The sequence below is a fragment of the Pelodiscus sinensis genome, chromosome Z, assembly GCF_052426305.1.
Source record: "Pelodiscus sinensis isolate ZL-2025 chromosome Z, ASM5242630v1, whole genome shotgun sequence".
Lineage (NCBI taxonomy): Eukaryota > Metazoa > Chordata > Testudines > Trionychidae > Pelodiscus > Pelodiscus sinensis.
This window is the reverse complement of record NC_143085.1, coordinates 7,632,807-7,652,005: the sequence shown is the minus strand read 5'-3', so window position 1 is coordinate 7,652,005 and position 19,199 is coordinate 7,632,807. Positions and strand designations below refer to the sequence as shown.

General features: G+C 46.2%; 1 protein-coding gene across 1 annotated transcript; it reads left to right on the top strand.

Moving 5' to 3' along the window:
* The first annotated feature begins 3,120 nt into the window (after positions 1–3,120).
* On the top strand, positions 3,121–17,677 carry HSPB8 (heat shock protein family B (small) member 8). The gene is made up of 3 exons (XM_006134168.5): positions 3,121–4,043; positions 9,533–9,596; positions 16,444–17,677. Exons 1-3 carry the CDS (start codon positions 3,656–3,658, stop codon positions 16,601–16,603), a joined length of 612 nt encoding a protein of 203 aa, XP_006134230.2. The 5' UTR covers positions 3,121–3,655; the 3' UTR covers positions 16,604–17,677.
* The last annotated feature ends 1,522 nt before the right edge of the window (positions 17,678–19,199 follow it).

The window sequence follows — 19,199 nt, the reverse complement described above, 5'->3', positions numbered from 1 at the left end:
TTGAATGATGGGAGAGGCCCCCAACAGGCAAGGGGCTGAGGACAGAGGCAGTGGTGTATTCCTCTTGGAAACAAAGCGGTTGAACCACAACAGGCAGTCAGGCCTTGTGACTTCATTCTGCTGCAGGATCTAGCTTGTGCCCAGTGCCCTCTCAAAACTCCTCTGGAAACGCTCTATCGGCTGATTTCAGTGCAAAGAACTTAATTCTTGCTCTAGAGGCGATCGAGTGACAAGGCCAGAAGCTGCACTATGCTGAGCTGGCACCACCGGGAAGTGTCTGCCTAGGTTGCCAGATATCCGGTATTCACCCAAACAGTCTGGTATTTTCACCTCCTGTTCATTAAAAAAATTCAGAAAATACTGGACACCTAAAATGTCCGGTATTTTTGTGGGGGTTTTTCCCTGCCAGGAGGCGAAAATACTGGACACCTGGCAACCCTACAACACACTCAGCAACTGGTCCCAGTCCCCTGACCTCTTGCCAGGCCCCCTCAGAAACTCCCCCGCTTACCTGGTTCTGCAGGGGCTTGTCTTATGGCTGGAACAGAAAAACAAAATGGCCACTGGCAAAAAAAAGCCTCTTCTTAAAGGGGCCATGCTGATTTTTAATTTTTAATGTTTAATTTTTTTTTTTTGCTCAACAAGTTTGGCCTCCCCCTTCTTTTTTCTCAACAGAATTTTTTTTCCATTGGGTTTTGTGTGTGTGTGTGTTCGGTATTTTTGGTTAAACCATCTGGCAACCCTATGTCTTCCTGGCTCCTAGCCCCCTGCTCCTTCCACACTTTCACACCTTCACAAGTCCCGCACCCTGGGATTAGTCTGAGGCTGAGGTAACGTTTGGAGGGAGGCCTCAGAGCCGAACCATCACCACCTCGCCACTGTCAGGTACGGCTGCTAATCAGTGAGTCGGGGCAGAGGATGAGGGAGGGAAGAGGTATAGTAATGGGCTGAAATGAAGCAGAACACTGAGGCAAGGATATCAGGCTAGGTGGCTGTCACGCACTGAATAGCCTCTGGAATGGTCTTCCCGGGAAGCAGCCTGTTCTAAATTAGAGGATGTAGGGCAGGTGGAGGTACAGCATTGGCAGGGGAGTGCACTGGGTAACCTAATAGGCCTTGTTTAGCCTCAATTCTTCAGGAAGGAGCGCTCTGCCATTTTGTAACTACAGGCTAATTCTGGGTGAGCTGGGCATTCCTCTAGAGGCCTGGGAGACGCACCATCTCTGGAGGACTGCAAGGCAGCGCTGCTCTGGCGTGGAGCCTGCCAAGGCACCAGTGAAGTCATTCTGTCTTATTGTGAGCCAGTGATCTCACCTGGTTCCGCACAAGCACGTAGACGTCCTCTGCCCCCACTGCCCAACAGCGGCGATCCCAGGGCCACGATAAAGCCCAGTGGTCCATTTCTGAAAGGAAGGGCCTTAAAAGCCAGCCCTTGGTATCTCCATGGGGACAACGGGCTTTTCGGGACGCATGAGGGGTGGGGGGGGATGGCACTAGGGAAATAAAATTCAGCTGCCAAAGGGCAAGGAGGGGTAGGGAATGATTTCCCTACCTCTCCCATTGCCTCTGTGGGGCTATCCCCGCCCCAGAGGGCAGCACTGCACAGTGTGTTGTTTTGACTCAGCGCGCGCGCGCGCACACACACACACACACACACACACACACACACACACACACACACACAGCGCTACTGACAGCCCCAGCTGGAGCTTTGGCAAGATCTGTGAAGGTCAAAGGCAGCCCAGGCCTGTTTCAACAAATGCGATGGGTCCAAGCCCTGGACGCCACCAAGAGAGTTTCTGTGCACTTCAAAGGGAGCTGGGTGAGGCCCAGAGAAAAGCCTGGCCAGCCTTCAAAGCAGCGAGAAAGAGGAGGAGCGAGCGACGTGGGCTGGTCATTATTCCCTACGCCCCGTGGGGATGGAGGCGTGCGTCTGCTTGGCTTGGCCTGCTGCATACTGAAATTATAGACCCGTAGCGACTGGCACGAGCGTCAGAGCTGCAGCGGGGGATGCGAAAAGCACCTCCCCCCAGGTCTGTCAATGTTCAGCAGCTGGGGTGAGCGTGACCCCAAGCCCCCCGACACCTGCTGCGCTGCCTGGGAGAGCAGTGTCTACGGCAGCCCCGTGCTGGCACTGGGAACCTCCCTGCACGTGGCCAGGCAGTGCAGGGGGGCAGCGGAGCCTGGCCCAGCCCTGAGTGGGTTTAGACAGCACCCAGCCATCCACCGTGCTCCACGAGCCTGGGTGCAAAACCTCCCCACAGCACTGATGTGGGATGCAGTTTCCCCTCCTGCTCTGGCATTGCCTGCTGCAGCCCTGTGGGGAGGCTGGGGGCCACAAGGAGAGGGGAAATGCTGGTCTGCCCCACAGCTTCTTGCTTTGGGAACGTCAACGGGAAAGACCAGCCACCCTGGTCAAACCCTCCCCAGCCAGTGGTGCTCCATATGGTGGGCAACCTGCCCCCCCCACACACACACACACTTGCCTGCTGCTTAGGGTGCCATGGGCAAAGCAGGGTCCAATCTAGCTCACAACTGGGAACTGGCCTTCTAAGCCTGACAGCAGTAAGTCCTAGGTGTCACTGCCAGGGCCGAGTCAGCCTGCTGCTCTGGCGCACCAGGACCGTCTGTAAAACCCCACTCCATCCTCGTGCAGAACCACAGATCATCATGCAACCCCGTAGAGGCACAGAGCACACGGGAATGACTCACGCTCCCTGCCTGGCTCACTCCGGCCCTGCTCCCGGTGTCCTTACAGTGTTGGGCGCACCACGGCTCTGCTAAAATTTAGGGCCAGTGGGTATTTTAACATGGTGACAGGAGAGAGCTGTAGCCTGCCCTGAAGCTATTAGCAACATGTTGGCTGCAGTGTAGCAGCCTCAGGCTAAGGAGGCAGGCAGGGAGGGAGCAGAGCAGAGGGAGTGGCAGGTGAGGAAAGCTACCTAAACTTGGCTGCCCCACGTAAGTGTTCCCGGCCCAGTGGGAGAGGTCAGCTGTCGCAACAGATTCTCCAAGGGTGTTTCATCTTCTCCAAAATACCCAGCTGACACGGCCAGAATTGCAAAGCACAACCTCCCCCTCCCACTCTCCCCAAGCTCCATATAAATAGAAGGCTCCCAGCTGGCTGGAATGTTAGAGAAGTTTCTGGACTTGGAGAACACACATTTATTTAAGCTCCTGCCAGGGATCTGAAGATAAAGAAGCAGGAAGAAAGAAGAAACAAGGCTCTCGAGTTTGGAAGTTTCTCATTCCCACAAAGAGATTTTCATCTGGGTTTTTTTCCCCCCTCTCCTCCTCTTTCTCTTGTGTGGGATTTAAAACAAACAGGAAACTTTGTTCTCTCCTCTCACTGCTTTCTGCATTTTTAAATCTTTGAATGATTCAGCTCTAATTTTTTTTTTTAAATTTTGTTGTTTTGGAGGGCAGGAGGATTCTGGTATAAACTGCCTGTCAGAATCAAGGCACAGCAGTTCCTCTCTCCTTGGTTTGGGGGAGTGGACAAATCTTTCTTGGGAAATTCTTCCACTGAAGCTTGGCACTCAGGAACAGAAAAGCAAACACAGACATTTCCTGGGGCAGCTGGTGCACCAGAAGCTGGATAAGGTCGGAAGAATTTTATCCTCTCTTGCTGTTGCATTTACCATAGAATAAAATCATGGCTGATGGCCAGATGCCCTTTTCCTGCCATTACCCCACCAGGCACCGAAGTGTCCGAGACCGCTTCAGAGAGCCCGGCTTGTCCTCTCGACTCCTGGATGATGACTTTGGCATGTGCCCTTTCTCTGGGGACCTGACTGCAGACTTGCTGGACTGGGCTCGCCCGCGACTGACCAGTACATGGCCTGGTCCACTGCGGTCAGGAATGGCCCGAGCCTCCCCTGGCATGTCCCCTCCTGGGTACAGCTCCAGGTTCGGCAGTTACCCTGAAGATCGGAGTCCTGCTCCCTTCTCTGGGGAGCCCTGGAAGGTGTGTGTCAACGTGCAGAGCTTTAAACCTGAGGAGCTGACGGTGAAAACCAAGGATGGCTTTGTGGAAGTGTCAGGTGAGCGAGGGGCCAGTGGAAAAGGAAGGGAAGCGCAGAAAAGAGGAACACAGGGGAATGGAAATAAAACTAGGTCCTTAAAAATGGAGTTGTTGCTAGTGGGAGACAGCATTCAGGGCCTAGAGCAGGGCCACTCAACACGCAGCCTGTTTGTTTGCACTCCACAGTGCTGTTTGGTTTTACACGGGGCTCAAAATGCAGCCAGTGGAGTCAATAGAATGGTCTTCTGTTGATACTCGTTTTAGGAGTTAAATTCCTGGTGCTGTCATGAGGGTGGAAATCAGGTAATTATTGCATTTTATTAATATCAGCAGAACTGACTTAAATGGGGCCTGTGTGTTGTGTAGTCTTGCCCTAATCTTTGAATTTGTGCCCGTCAGTGTGAAAGAACTTAAAAAACAACAAATAGTCTGGTAGCACTTTAAAGACTAACGAAACACGTAGATGTTTTGTTAGTCTATAAAGTGCTACCAGACCATTTGTTGTTTTTTAAGTTTATCCTGTGCAGACTCGGCTCCCCCCCCCCCCAAAAGTGTGAAAGAAGCTATTTGCATATATTTGAGTATATATTTGTATATATATGCAACTACACTTAAGTTTTGGGCGTGAGTATCACTGTGTCAGTAGGCCCAAGCCTGCTTGCTGTGAGGGTTTGCAGGGTTGGGCTCCTTGCTCATTCTTTTAATTACGGATCATTTCAGAGTTTATGCTACCCTGGGGTGCAGGAGGGGAGGCTAAGTGGGCGGGGAATTCCTTTAAAGGGACAAAGTCTAATTACAGTCCTCGGGCATTCACCAGTCAGGAATGCCCCTCCTCTACAGTCCCCAAACAGTTGCAAGTCTTAAAGGGGCAGGACAACTAGACCAAAAGAAAAGCAGGAGGCTGGGGGGCTGGGAAAGAGATGAGTGCAAAGAGTTAAGTGGAGGTTTTAAAATAAGGCAGGATTAACAACCCAGGAGAAAAAGCACATACATTGTGCAATGGAGTCAGGGAAGGGTGATGGAAACCCAACATAAAATTGGAAAACAAAGGGAGAGGTTAACAGAGTAGAAACAACAAAAGAAATAACCTGGGGGGAGGGGGAACCCTTTCTTTACGTTGTGTCTAATCATTAATTCATTTAGCAGCCCCAGCAATAACACTGATGACAGAGCCAATTCGCTGGTGCCGAATGAAGAGGCCATAAGCTCGTCCATAAAAATTCTATTGTGATTTCCCCTGCAATTAATGCAGCATTAAAAATAACGTGTTACCAGGAAAACAAAGTGGGCAGAGGGGGAAAAAAATCCCTGATGAGATTCTCTTTCCACAGCCCTGCTAAGCAAGCGCCAGGGGGAAGGAAGCGACTTATCCAGTAGGCACAGTGCCTAGGGCCCACGATACTTTTAGGGGCCTATGAAAATGTTTTAATGTCTTTTAAAATCAGAAGGAAAAAAATGAACTTTTAGGGTCGAAGAAAATGTTTTAGTTTTTTTCTCACATCAGAAAAAATTGAAACTTTTAGGGCCCACGAAAATCTATTAAATTTTGCCTCAAACAGAAAAAAAATGTTGAAGTATTTAAAGTTATATCAAAAATAATTTTTAATATATATTTTTTTTATGGAGGAAGGAGCCCACGAAGGCAAAAGTGCCTAGGGCCCATGAAAGTCATAATGCGGCTCTGGGTCTGAACAGCTGAAAAGTAAAAGAACCATGGCTGCCTCTTCAGCTGCTTTAAACCAGTTTCACTCCCTTGACTTGAAAAGAACCGTGCTGGTTTACTCCAGCTAAGGAGCTGATTCAGAGACAAGAGCAGTAAGTGCTCTGACCACCTGCCCATCCCCCAGGAAGGAAGGAAGAGGGTTATACTAGGGATAGGAGAGAAATACATAAAGGCCGCTCCTGGGAGGGGAAGGGTGGAGGGGGGGGGAGTCCATCGAGATGTGCTTTTAGCCTGAAATGTCAGGAGGGAGACTGGTACTACAGCAAAACAATGGGAAAATGTTGGGAGTGTAATGACCCATCAGACCAGAGTGGGTAAAGTGTTAAGCCAATCCTATGCTGATGGAGGGAGAATATGGATTATTCATGGATCTCACCAGGCTTGGATTTCTGTGCTTCAAAGAAGTAAGGGAAGCCACAGCAAAAGTGACCATAACCCAGAGTAAGCCTAGGGAGAGCAGGAGAGAGCTTGCTAAGCCTTGCCAGAGGAGCGGGCTTACCTGAGAGGGAAGGTCTTCCCCCTTCCAGAAGGGACTCCTGCAGGAGCATTGGGATGCACCTGGGGAATTCTGGCCCACAGACTCTTTCAAAGGAACAAATGAGTAAAGGCCAGGATGAACCAAACAAAAGGACACCCCATTCATTCCCAGCTTGCTCTGGGAATGCCACAGGGGGAGAGGGCATGTCCTTGTGGTTCGGAGTTGATCTGTTAAATTGTAAGTCAACATGTCTGAGCTGCCTGCTGGTAGGAGCTTCCCTCTCGGGCTGGAACCTGACCTTGTAGCTGATGGCAGCTCTTTGGGCCTCTGCCCCCGTAGAGAGCAAAGAAGGTAACTCCTTCTGAGAGGTGAAGTCGATGGGAGTTGCACCCGCTGCCATGAAAGCAGAATCTGCCTTCAAAATGGAACTAAGGAGTTGCAGCTAGAAACCAGTTTTCTTCCTGCGGCATTTGACTTGGGGAAGGGGTAATTCTTTCTGTAGGAAGCCCTCTGCTCCCCATCAATAGAGTATGTGTCTTCTGGTAAATTCTGCCACTGGGTCAGCAGCTGTCACTGCAAGTCTGAAACAGGACCAGAGCTGGGCACCAAACTGAATTTGTTTGTTTGTTTGTTTGTTTGCTGGCCAAACTGAAAAAGTCAGGAGGGGTGGTTTGTTCGGGACCAAAACAAACGGTCCATTTTCGTTTTTTGGATTTTTGTACATTTAAAACAAAAAAATTAAATTTGAAAGAAAATCAGTTTAAAAAATCAAAACATTTGCCCTAGGTAATTGCAGTACTGACTATTTTGATTTTTTGGGAGGTGAGGGAGGTGATTAACAGATGCTACACAGCAAATTCTTCACGGATTCACAATACGTTTACGTCTGCTTGAATCTGTATCTGTCAATGAAGAGAGTTTATTGTCTGAAGAATTTCTCCCAGCTCCATTCTGGATCTAGATGGTGCTTGGTCCTGCCTTGAGGGCAGGGGACTGGACTCGATGACCTCTCGAGGTCCCTTCCAGTTCTAGTGTTCTAGGATTCTGTCCTAACTGTATACCGCCATATCGTCACTGCTGATTTATGCAGGTGTGAGATCACAATTGGGACCCTCTAATTATTTTTCCACATCTACTTCAGTATATTTATTATAGGCCTCTGAGCTATACATCTGCCATGTAACGAAGAATCACAGAGCATCCACTTGGATTTTAAACTTGCATTTAAACACAGAAACAAGGCATAGGGTTTTCTGTCAGTCTGTTGCTTGGCAGACAATGCCCCAGGTTTAATTAGAGACATCTGCCCAGAACCAACTCCAATAATGTTTCACCCTTAGCACTGCTCTCTGACACAATGTTCTAATTCAGCCACGTGCTCCCTTCTGGAATTTAACCCTGAGGAAGCTGAATCCGAATATTGGCCATTGTGTAGCAGAGAGTGATTCCCTGTCCATTATCAATAGCTAAGGAGCACCCAAAGTGGGCCAGAGACATTGCAGACACATACGAGGGCACTAGTGTTGCCACCTTATGAGATTTCAATAGGGGTCTCATGATTATTAGTGATTTTTCTTAAAGCTCGAGGACCTGGAGGCATGGAATCCAGTGAATCCAGTGAGAATCTTGGCTTTCGCAATGCAGTAAAGATAACGGTCTAGCCCTTATTGCTGTGAAGTGTCAAAAAGTGGCCTGACGGTGAACTTAAAACCTCAGAAAACATTTTTTCATGATTGCTAAGCCAATGTCATGGTTTGCACGGGGCTTACTCATGAATTTTTAATGCATGGGGTTGGTGAAACCAAAGAGACAGAGCAGAGAAGTTCAGCGCACCTTGTTAATTCCATGTTTCATTGGAGGTTGATGTTAGTGTAGCAAACCCCAGCCACATATAGCTAGATCTCCCACAGTCACTCCATGCCGTCAGCTCAGAAAACATGGGTCTTCACCACTTACGCTGAAAGGGGAGCTCCACTAGCTAAGAGAGAGGCAGATCAGGAGGAAGAAGGTGGAGGTGTGGACTGTCACAGTCCTCCCTAAGACATAGCCTCATTTCTTTAGCTACAGCTACTTCTCTTAACCTCCCACACTGAATCACTTTTGGATTCACAACCATTTTTTACAACGCTGGGTGGGAGACTCTGATAATTTGACGGGCATGGGTGGTGATACAGGACACACTTACAGCTGCTGTGAAATCTTCATCCATGCCTTGCACACAAATGTTCAGGTGCTTCCCCGAAGCTTGACTTAAACTATTCCCATTGTGTGGGTTTCTCTGCTCATTGCAGCAATACGAAACAGCCAGCAGTGCCAGAAAACTGGGCCCACCAAGACCTCACCTGTCAATGCGTCAGGTTATTTAAACCCTCTTGCCCGTGAATTTATATAGATTTTCCTGTTTTTTTTTTATTGATCTGTCTCCAGCTGTTCAAACAGTCAAAAAGCACCTTGCTACACTGCATTCTAAGTATCTTTAACACACTATTTTTGCCTCTGTCCACCCCCCATTCCCTCTCGCCTCAAATCTTCCAGTAGCGCTGATTGGTTGTCACATCCTGAGCACTTTGGATCAGGGCTTGTTGGAGCCAAGAGCAAAGTCCCCATTGGCTTTGATGGTACAGGAACAGGCCCTCTAAAAGCATTACCCAATTAACCTATTCCTTTTTCTGGATAGTGTGGAAGTGAGAACAGGTTTTTCTGTATTTGCTTCATCTAGAACTTGGATTGTCCACATGCTTTTGGCTGTTGTCTTAGATTGTCGTCTTATATCAGTGTTTTAGAAGGTTGTCTTAGATCAGTGTTTCTCCATCTCTTCCATACCTAGTCATCTCCTTGTAACCTTCCCTCTACCCCCCGTCTGTCTAAGAGTCCCTCCCATTTAGCAGAATATAAAGGGTAGGGTAGCCTTGACCCCATGTCACCAACTTACAATTCATCATTGAGAGGCCAGACCTAACTATCTTCTCACATTGGTGTAAATCAGAAACAACTCCATGGAGGCCAATGTAATTGCATTGGTGTAAGGGAGAGCAGATCTAGGCCCACTAACCTAGATGCAGAGGGCAGAGTTCCTTCTTCCACGGTTCCTGTTTTGTTGCTAAATTTTAGGCTTATTACAGCAGGTTCCTTCACTATATGTCTCTCCCCGTGTTATTTTTCTTCTAGGAGTAGGAGCTTTGCTGGGTCAACTGTGAAGGGAGATTTGAACGTGGGGGAGGGAAGAAAATTCCAAGTGGAACTTCTTTTTCCAATTCATAAAACAGCCTGGTGAGCCCATCACATTGTGTTTTCTTGTCCCCTCCAGGTAAACATGAAGAGCAACAGGTAGAAGGAGGAATTGTCTCCAAGAACTTCACCAAGAAAATCCAGTATGTATAATATACACAGTGGTTTCTCTCGGTTCTTGCTTATCTGGCACTTGTCTGGTAGGGCTGACTTCTGTATTGGGGCAGAGAGAAGAGGAATGCCGGACTTGGGAATGATGAGTCTCTTATTTTTCAGAGCATGAAATTATCTTCTGAGCAAGTCATTATGTCCTTCTCCCTCAACTCTCTGCTCGACAGATGCTGCACTTAGATGACTTGGGTCCCATGGATTTCAATGGGATAGGCCAATGGGCAGATTGTGTCCTTAGGCTGTGTCTAGACTGGCATGATTTTGCGCAAAATCTTGCCGCCTGTCTACACTGGCCATGAGTATTTGCTCAAGAACACTGACTTTGTAATGTACAAAATCAGTGGTTCTTGCGCAAATACTCTAACATTCCCGCTCAGGAATAAGCCCTCTTGCGCAAGAGGGCCAGTGTAGACAACAACGTTAATTTCTTGCACAAGAAAGCCCGATGGCTAAAATGGCCATCAGAGCTTTCTTGCGCAAGAGAGCATCTACACTGCCACAGATGCTTTTGCACAAAAGCACATCTTTTGCGCAAAGGCACATGCCAGTATAGATGCTCTCTTGTGCAAATACTTTTAACAGAAAAACTTTTCGGTTAAAAGTATTTGCGCAAAATCATGCCAGTGTAGATGCAGCCTTACGGTTCATCTAGATGGGGTTAATATGGATGCTGAAGTCCTATTACAGGCCGTGTACTCCTAGGGAAACTGGTGGCAAGCTCTCTGGCTTGAAAGGGCAGCCTCCAAGTCCATCTATTGGAGCCAGTTACCAAACCCCACTGTAACACTGTATTGGGGTATGATTTCAGCATTGGTCTCAGAGGCCAGCCCTACCAGCAGCCATCCGCTCCATCCTCTTCAGCAGATGCTGAGCCTTCCTCTCCTCCCTTCCCACCCCACCTGCATGGAGTCCACCAGCAAACAGGCTAAGATATTTCAAGGCTTCCTAGTTGACCGAGACAAAATTCTCATTGACATTAGTTAGAGTTGTGTATATGGTTGTAAAAGTTCCATTGGTTAACCAGTGTGCATTACCTTACCCGCATGCTTACTGGAGCAAACAGTTAACTGCCCTCCAGCCCAGCTGGAACTGCCCTCCCCAGCCCAGCACGGCAGGCAGTTAACTGGTTAAACCTATAGCTTAACCAGTTAACAATTTACAAGGTATTTTACATCCCTAGTTATGTATCTAACATCCTGGACAGCTTTGAAAACCACAGCCATAAAGTCTGGCTCCTGGTAAAGCTCGGTGGGAAACATAAATCAGTGAAATGTGTTTAAAAAGTGTTGAATTCCCTGCCCACAAAACCACATTCCTTCAGACTTTGTTATTACAAGCCCGAGTCTGTGTTTGTGCAAAAGAGCTCAGGGGCCAAGTTCACTCTTATGTCATCGTACTGACTTCAGTGGAGTTACACCAGGAATAAATTTGGACCGATGATGCCACAATATCTTTTTGAACTATTTATGAGTACATGAGTAATAACAAAAAAAAAAAACCCACTGAAGTCCTTGATACTTACACGATGCGAATGAGTCATGCTCCAGAAAGCTCTATGAAATTTAAAGCCACAAGACTGCACAGCTGATGGCAATGTTCTTACTAGCTCACATTCAACCCCAGCCTGACCGTGACAGAGAAAGACATTTCCATGTGGTGAGAGGAGTGAGATGAGTCTATGTGTCTCCATCCTGCTCCTACTGAACAGGTGCTCCTGCGAAAACAGGCCCCTTATGGGATGTCTTAGAAAACAAGCCAAAGACAACAAATTCCTCTTATCTTCAGGGCCAAATGTTCCCAAAATTCACTGCTGTCTACTAGAGAAGAGGTCAAATCAAATCCAGCTCCAAATTTCCCTTCAGGGCAGTTCAAGTCTGATTGCAGACTTATGTCTATTTCACGGAATTGTACACTCGTAGGGGAAACTACATTTATAACATGCCTAGAAGGCTGGAGACCTAGATTCTATTCCCTTTTCTGTCATTGACCTGCTGTGTCACTGTGACTCAGGTTCCTCATCTGTAAAACAGTTCTAATGTCTTGCCCAGCTTTGAAGAGCACTTTATACAGGCAGTCCCCGGGTTACATGGATCCGACTTACATCGGATCCCTACTTACAAACGGAGTGAGGCAACCCCACACTAGCTGCTTCCCCCCCAGCAGACCAGGGAGATGCGAAGCTAGCACCCCTCCCAGCAGACCAGGGAGATGCAGAGCGGCTTTTCTCAGCAGACACCTCAGCTTGAGAATAAAGGACTGAGGGAAGTGAGGTGTGGGAGAATAAAACTGAGCTCTGGAGAAATGTTTGGCTAGAGTTTCCCCTACAATATGTACCAGTTCCGACTTACATACAAATTCAACTTAAGAACAAACCTACAGTTCCTATCTTGTACGTAACCCGGGGACTGCCTGTAGTTTATAGACAAAAATGCTCTTTTGAAGGGCCAAGAACTAGACATCCTGAGACAATTCCAAGTTTTAACTCCACTGCCTGACAGCTTCTTTTCAGCCACAAAGGCACAAAGTGTGGTTGGGGTGTGAGTGTTTAATCTTCACTGCATACATGTTTAAGCTTCTGTGTATTGTGGCAGAGTTAGTCCCGCTCCTGGGTCCCAGACCCCTGTTCTGCCCACTATCCCACAGTTTAAAGGCCACAGGACAAGTCCCACTTGCCTTTTCTTGGCTTTTGGACTTCTGTCTTTGGCATACTCAGGAATGTTTAATCAGGACTGAGTAAACAGTCCTCCTCAGCTACCTGCTGAAGTTTCTAGACACCTAGGGGGAAGGGGGCCTCCAAACACTCCCTGTCAGAGCCCCTCGCTTCCCCCTGCAGCCTTTGTCAGTGCTGATGTTACTCTCCTCAGCCTCTTTGATTCTTCTTATCAGTTGTTCATTCACTTCCACTCTCCTCTATCCCCCCACCCCCAAGGTTTTTAAATAGGTCCCAGGGCACCTGAAATCCACTCACCTGGCTCTTAATTGATTTATAGCAGCCCTGTCTTAGGCTGTTGATGGTCTGGTTTTTTTTTTTAGAGCTGACTCTCTGCCCTTCCATCCAGTCCTATAACCTACCCTGTCACAGTATACAGAATGCAGACAGGCATAGACCTGAATGTCACGACATATTTGCAAATATTCTTTCCATTGCCAGGAAAGTCAAAGCTGGACAGAACAGGCTGGAAAGGAACCAGATTGGACAAGTAGGAAGGGCTAAAGCTGGTGGGTGTTCCCAGATCACAGCCAGACATGACAGATTTATTGCCTGTGATATCCCTGACTCTGGCTAAGTGAGTCCCATGGTGGGTCTGTAACACAAGACAAATGTCCCATTAGCTCATGGTGCTCATAAATATTTCATAATTAAGGCAAAATGAAGGATCTTTTCTTACTCTTTACCCAGCCATAACCCTAACTATTTTTATTGTGACAATATTTTTGGAATTGTCTGGAGTGTTTATGTCGGGGGAAATAAAGACAAAGGAGGGGAGCAAGAAAATTATGTCATAGCCTCCAAAAACTAGATGAGTGGGGGAAGTCAAAACTGTCAGGAAAAGGATACGCAGGTTCAAAAAAGGAGTTTTTATTAATTTTTTTTTTAACTTTTAAAAATTGCTCACTCTTAAAAAGACAATGAAAAGGGCACAGAATGGAAACAAAGACTGAAGGTCAGGAAAACACTTCAGAACACTTATAACTTAAAGGGCATGTCTTCACCGCAGGGCTAAAGCCGAAATAAGCTGCGCAATTTGAGCTATGACAATTGCATAGCTGAAGTTGAAATAGCTTATTTTGGCTTTTGGCGCTGACTGCACAGGAAGTCCGAGAAAGAGCACTCCTCCTTCTCCTTCCCTTACTCTTCATGTAATGAGGGTTATAGGAGTTGGAGTAAGACGTCTTCCAGCTTGCCATTATTTTGACACTATGTAGAAATAACTGCTTGTAGTGTAGATGGCAGACTATATATAATGCTTCTTTGTAGACATAGCCAAAGAGAGGTTAGTGGAACAGCTTGTGTATTTAAAGTTATGCACACATTCAGGTGCTTGGCTGGACTGGGAGACAAAGTCCTAGATTACAGTACTCACTTTGCACCTTTCAGCTCAGCCATGTATTTAACAGGTGTGAAGTGGTGGGTACATTGACTTTAAGAGCCCCTTGCTTATGGCATGGTGAAACTGTCTGATCAGAACTGGCGAAAGGCAGAGTTTTTTCAGGATACTATAAATGCATCAGGTGGGGCCCTCGGTGAAATTAGAACCTCTTGCCCTGGGATGCTAGCTCCTCTCCCCCTCCCAAACCCGATATTCCTGCCCTTAAATGTCAGAATCACCTTACCAGGCCTTCTTGTTCAGTACATAGGGCTGTGATGGAGTAGCCCACCTGGCCCCGCACTCTCCTGTCTTCTGCAGCATGATGCCAAAGGTGACACCTTGGGCCTGACCCTGCTGCCACTTGGGTGGTGTAAGTCTGGAGTAAGAAGCACTCATGTTGGTGGAGTTACCTGGGTGAGACCAAAGCCAGGCCTCCTGTTTTGGGCTCTCTCTGAGAATGTGGAGTAGGAGCAAAACAGCAGAGAGGGATTTCCCCCGTTCAGTGCTGTAGTGGAGCAGGATGTGGCTGTGCTGCTGTCACTAGCAGTGCCCAGGGGCTGTAACAGCTTTGGGGAGATTTGTGTTCCCCGGTCAGAGTGGATTTAGGTTTGTGGCTGTGTGGCCATTCCCTCTGGCAGCTGGTATGTTAGGTGGGGGAAGGCATGGCCTTCCTAAACTGCCAGCCTGGGCCCACCTACACTCTGCCCCCAACCGAATGGGGGATTTCTTTGGAAATCCAAATTGAAGTAAACTCTGCATTGAGGCTTCCCTGCCCAGATGCAAGCCAATCTGAGTACAAACTCGTTGGGTGGGATTGGAGATAACAGTGTGAAAGTAAAACTTATGCTTCCTAGCCCAGCCCAGGCAAGCTACTCAGTAACCAGAGAGGCTCCTTATTTAGACATGGATTTTTTTGCCATGACGCAGGCTGTGATATAAAGATGATTTGCTTATGCTTTGCACAAGTTCAAGCTTCATAAGCTGCGAGTGACACCTAGTCAAACATAGCTGCAGAGGAGATTAAACAGAAAATCTTGAAAGGCTAAGACAGGTCTTTAAAACTACATATATATGCGCAGTTATAATAATAATAATCAATAATACCAATAAACCTGCATTACCAGTTCTCTGTGCAGGTAAATGAGTTTCTGGATCTGCTTAAGATTAATTCATTTTAATATAAATCATTCTTTCTACATATGTATAGTTTTTTCATCTGGGCTTCTCTTTACAAACATTAATCAATCTAGCTTCATAAGAGCCGATGATGTATGTAAATATTATCACTACCAATTTACAGACAGGGAAACGGAAGCACAGAAAGATCTGATTAAGTGACATAGTCAAATCTCTGCCAGGGTGGTTAAGATTCCAAGACTATTGAGATCTAGTCCTGTGCGTTACACTTAGCGCCATTCTTCTTAAATGCATTTAGTCCAATTTATTAATTACCATATTCTCTGAAAGTGACAACTGGCTATGCCATTCCTGAATGAGGATTTCCATGGGTGTATTCAAAGCAGTGTAAAGATCATTTGCAAAGAAAAGTCTACAGTTGAATATCTTAGATGTGCCTCATAATTTTTTAATTGCTATTTATTAGCAATATTTGTTAACCTCAAATCATGGAGACATTTTACTCAGCTTCATGGTCCTTACAGATGAACTATCGTCTATCTATGTTTAAGAATCAATTGATTAGGGTGTGTCTACACTGCATCGTTATTTTGAGTTAAATAGCGTTATTTTGAAATAACAATGCGAGCATCTACACAGCCATTCTGTTATTTGGAAATAATTTTGAAATAGTGGGCAGCTCATTCTGACTTCTCTAAACCTCATTCTACAAGGAAATACTTAATCTGAAATAGCTCTTTCCAGGGCTTGCCAAACCATGGCGAGCCCTGCTCACCAGGCGGGCTATCCGGCGATCTGCGCATGCACAGATCGCCCGAACCCGGCTCTTCCGGGTTTCAGTCAACTCGCCACGGGCAAGTAGATTGTATTATTTGTCAAGCCCTGGCTATTTCAAAATAAGGCGAGTGTAGACGCTCCACTGCTGCTATTTTGAAATCGCTCCTCACCAGGGCCATTCTATGTTATTCCTCCCCAGTGCCTCCTGCAGCTCTAAATCAAGATGGCATGTCTACATTAGGGAAGCCTGCCTTGCACTAATTTTGAGTTTTCCCTGCAGTGTAGACGTACTATTTCAAAATAAGCTATTTTGGAATAACTATTCCAGAATAGCTAATTTCAGAATGGTCATGCAGTGTAGACATAACCCTGAGAGACTTGCATCTACGTTTCTATAGAGCAGTTGTGTTCGTCAGCAGTAGTATTTAGATCCCTGCAAATCCGTGGATGTTTTCTTTATATCCGTGGTAGCCGCAGCCAGGGATATTGGTGCAGGTATCTTCAGCTCATTTTTGCAGATATGGACCCAGATACAAATTTTGTATCCTTGAAGGACTCTAGCCATTTTGGCTATTCCTAGGCAATGTTGTCCAGTGGAAAATATGAAGGCCAGACAAGTCAGTAATGATGTAGCAACATAGGATGCTGTGATGCCAAAATGAAAGTCCCAGAAATCCCATTTTTGGAAAATAAAATGCAGGTAACAATCACAAGTGCTTGTATGAAAAGCACGTGGCGGGGGTGGGAGGAGAGCAAGAGATAGATGCTGAAAAAGTGATTGGCAGATCCATTAATTTTCCATTTCTCTTTCCAGACTCCCATATGAGGTGGATCCCACCACAGTTTTTGCTTCCCTATCACCAGAGGGTTTGCTGATCATTGAAGCTCCACAAATACCTCCCTATTGTCAGTACGGAGACAGCAGCTATGGCACCGAGATCCCAATGGATAACCAAGAAGCAACCTGTGCTTAATGTTTCTTCCCCATTCCCCTTTTTTCCCTGTTCCCTCCCTGAAAAGATTTCTCCCCAATTCCAGATGTGATTGCATTAGTTGTGCGGACGTGTACATTGAGTATTTTCTTAAAGGGCCCTGTTTCCTCACATTTTACAAACATATTCCAGTTTTTATCAGATTAATTTTGCACTGGGAGAAGGTGGTGGGCTGTAGGCCTCCAGTATCATCACTAATGTTATTCTTTGATTGCACCTAGATGGCCTACGGGTGCATAGAGCCCTATTTTACTAGAAGTAGGCACTCAACATACACACAGTAGTAGACAGTCCCTGTCCCAGTGAGTTTATAATCTAAACAGACAGATGAAGGGTGGAAGGTGAAGTGACTCACCCAGGGTCATTGGCAAAGCCAGGAATAGAACCCACAACTCTCTTGATCCCTAGATGAGGGCCTTAATTACTAGACCACACACTTTTTGTTCTTAATAGTCACTTGTTTTTCTCTATTAGCTGGCACCTATCAGCACAGGCCAGAGAATTGACCATAGCAAGGTCCAAGCAGTGGTCAAAATCCCCTTCTCATGGGCTCTGCTCCTAGCTCCAAGCATCCATTTTGATTGAAATTGGGGTAGATAACTCCATAGCTTCAACTTCTCTCTTCAATACTTCTTCCTCAGCAATACGTATCCAATATGGCCCACAGTTTCACCAAAGTTTTATAGAGGTCTTACATGCTCCAGTTTCATTTATCTGTATATCAGACATAACTAAACAGATGTCTTCTTAATTGTTATTTTGCTATATGTTAGATGGAATATGTATGACACTATCAAAAATCTCTTCAATTTAAATGTAACCTTTTAGTCAAACCAGTTGTACATCTTTGTCATTATTTGAAATACTAGTCCTTAAAAACCCTCTTAGCAGCATCAGGGCTTGTGATGGAAAGATGTTGTTGCTTTGTAGACAGGCAAACAGACAGCTCTGACATATTTTGCAATGTAAAATGTGTTTTAAACCTTTTCTTTTTTTTTCCAACGAGAATTTGTGCTTTTATTGGACAAACTTGATGAATAAAACTAGTTGACATTCTTAGTTGTTTTGTCTTTCCAGAAACCAATTGGAATCAGACTGGTTCAGGGGATGACAGAATGAAAGGGGGATGCAAAGCAGAATTTTGTGGTGGGTGGGATGGGTTGTGACAGGAGGTAACATTTAAGTTGAGCTGTTTGAGAAATTTAAATGACACTTTTTTTCCCCCCAATTCTGCAAAATCAGAATTTTCTATGGGGGAAATCTGTGTTGCTGAATCTTTTTTATCTTTTTAACTCAGGAAAACAAAATAGTATTTTTAATATCAGTTTATCATTAATCTGTGTCTGTCCAAGTTGCCATGGTGCCTAGAGGGAGTTATAGATTCTTGCTACCATTTGCCTCTGTGGGAAAACCTCCCAGCCAACCGAGCTATCCCTCTAATGATGCACCATAATCTTCCTCTGTGGTGAAGCTGGTGCAGTGCATCATGGGAGTCAGAGGATCACAGTCTATCACAGATGATGTAGCCCAGCCAGGAGGCTTGGCCCGCAGGCATCCAAACAACAATTCCCAAAAGAGCACTGCAGCAGCTCAAAAAGAGACAAATTAATGTTGAATGGAGGTAAAACAAAACACTTCAGTTTGGTTCTACAAACTAAATGTTTTGACACTTCTCAGTTAACTTTGTCCAGAACTTTCCACCCCCTAGAAAACGTTGATGTTTTACTTTTCACCCTGACTCCATATAAAAGCAAATATCAAAATATCAGAAAACTCCACATGCTGGCAACTCTGATTTTCAACAAGCTCTACTGCTAAGGGGCTTTAATGGACCCAATGTCTCCCTCAGGCATCCTACAATGCTGCAAAATGAGCATATTACTAGGACAATATTTTTCCTCATAATGACTATACTAACGTCTAGGGTTGCCTGGTGTCTGGTATTGAACCAGACAGCCCGGTATTTGTGCCTTCCGTCCAGTAAAAAAGTTCAGAAAATACCAGACATCCCGAGGCCCGGGTTGGGCGCCCGACAGAAGGCCGCTTAGGACAACAACTTTTATTTGCTCAACAACATTTTCTGCAGGCTTTTTTTTTTCTCTCTTTACAGAATTTTTTCCCAGAGGATTTTTTTTGGGTGGGGGGGGGGGGGGCTGAGGGGGCGGTATTTTTTGTGAAACCATCTAGCAACCCTACTAACAGCCCCTTTAGTTCGGACATGCCCCCCTGGCACACTTCTTATCAGCACAAGCCCTGTTCCTACTAGAACTTTATTTAAACAAAAAAGTTAGTGGCACAGGTGGTCTCCTCACACAATATAGTTGGGTGGAAACCATGGCAGCTAACCACGTGTAGCCCTTGCCAGCCACCTAGGCTCACATGTGTCTTTGTTGCTGTAAACAGGTCACACCACAGGATTTGGCAGTATGGACAGAACCCTTCTCAGCCATGTTCCTGAATCCTCCCTATTCTGTGTGCAGCAGGAAATCCCAGACTGCATTGCTCTAGGTGCTATGGGTGTTTATTGCCTACTGAGGTAGTGTGATGGGGTGTGCAGGACCTGTCCCTCGATGGGTGA

What these genes read in the sequence shown, in the direction of transcription:
- HSPB8 (XM_006134168.5), top strand. Translation starts at nt 3,656, where the DNA reads ATGGCTGATGGCCAGATGCCCTTTTCCTGCCATTACCCCACCAGGCAC. An exon ending in TGGCTTTGTGGAAGTGTCAG is followed by an intron (nt 4,044 to 9,532) that starts GTGAGCGAGGGG and finishes TGTCCCCTCCAG; the next exon opens with GTAAACATGAAGAGCAACAG. An exon ending in AACTTCACCAAGAAAATCCA is followed by an intron (nt 9,597 to 16,443) that starts GTATGTATAATA and finishes TTCTCTTTCCAG; the next exon opens with ACTCCCATATGAGGTGGATC.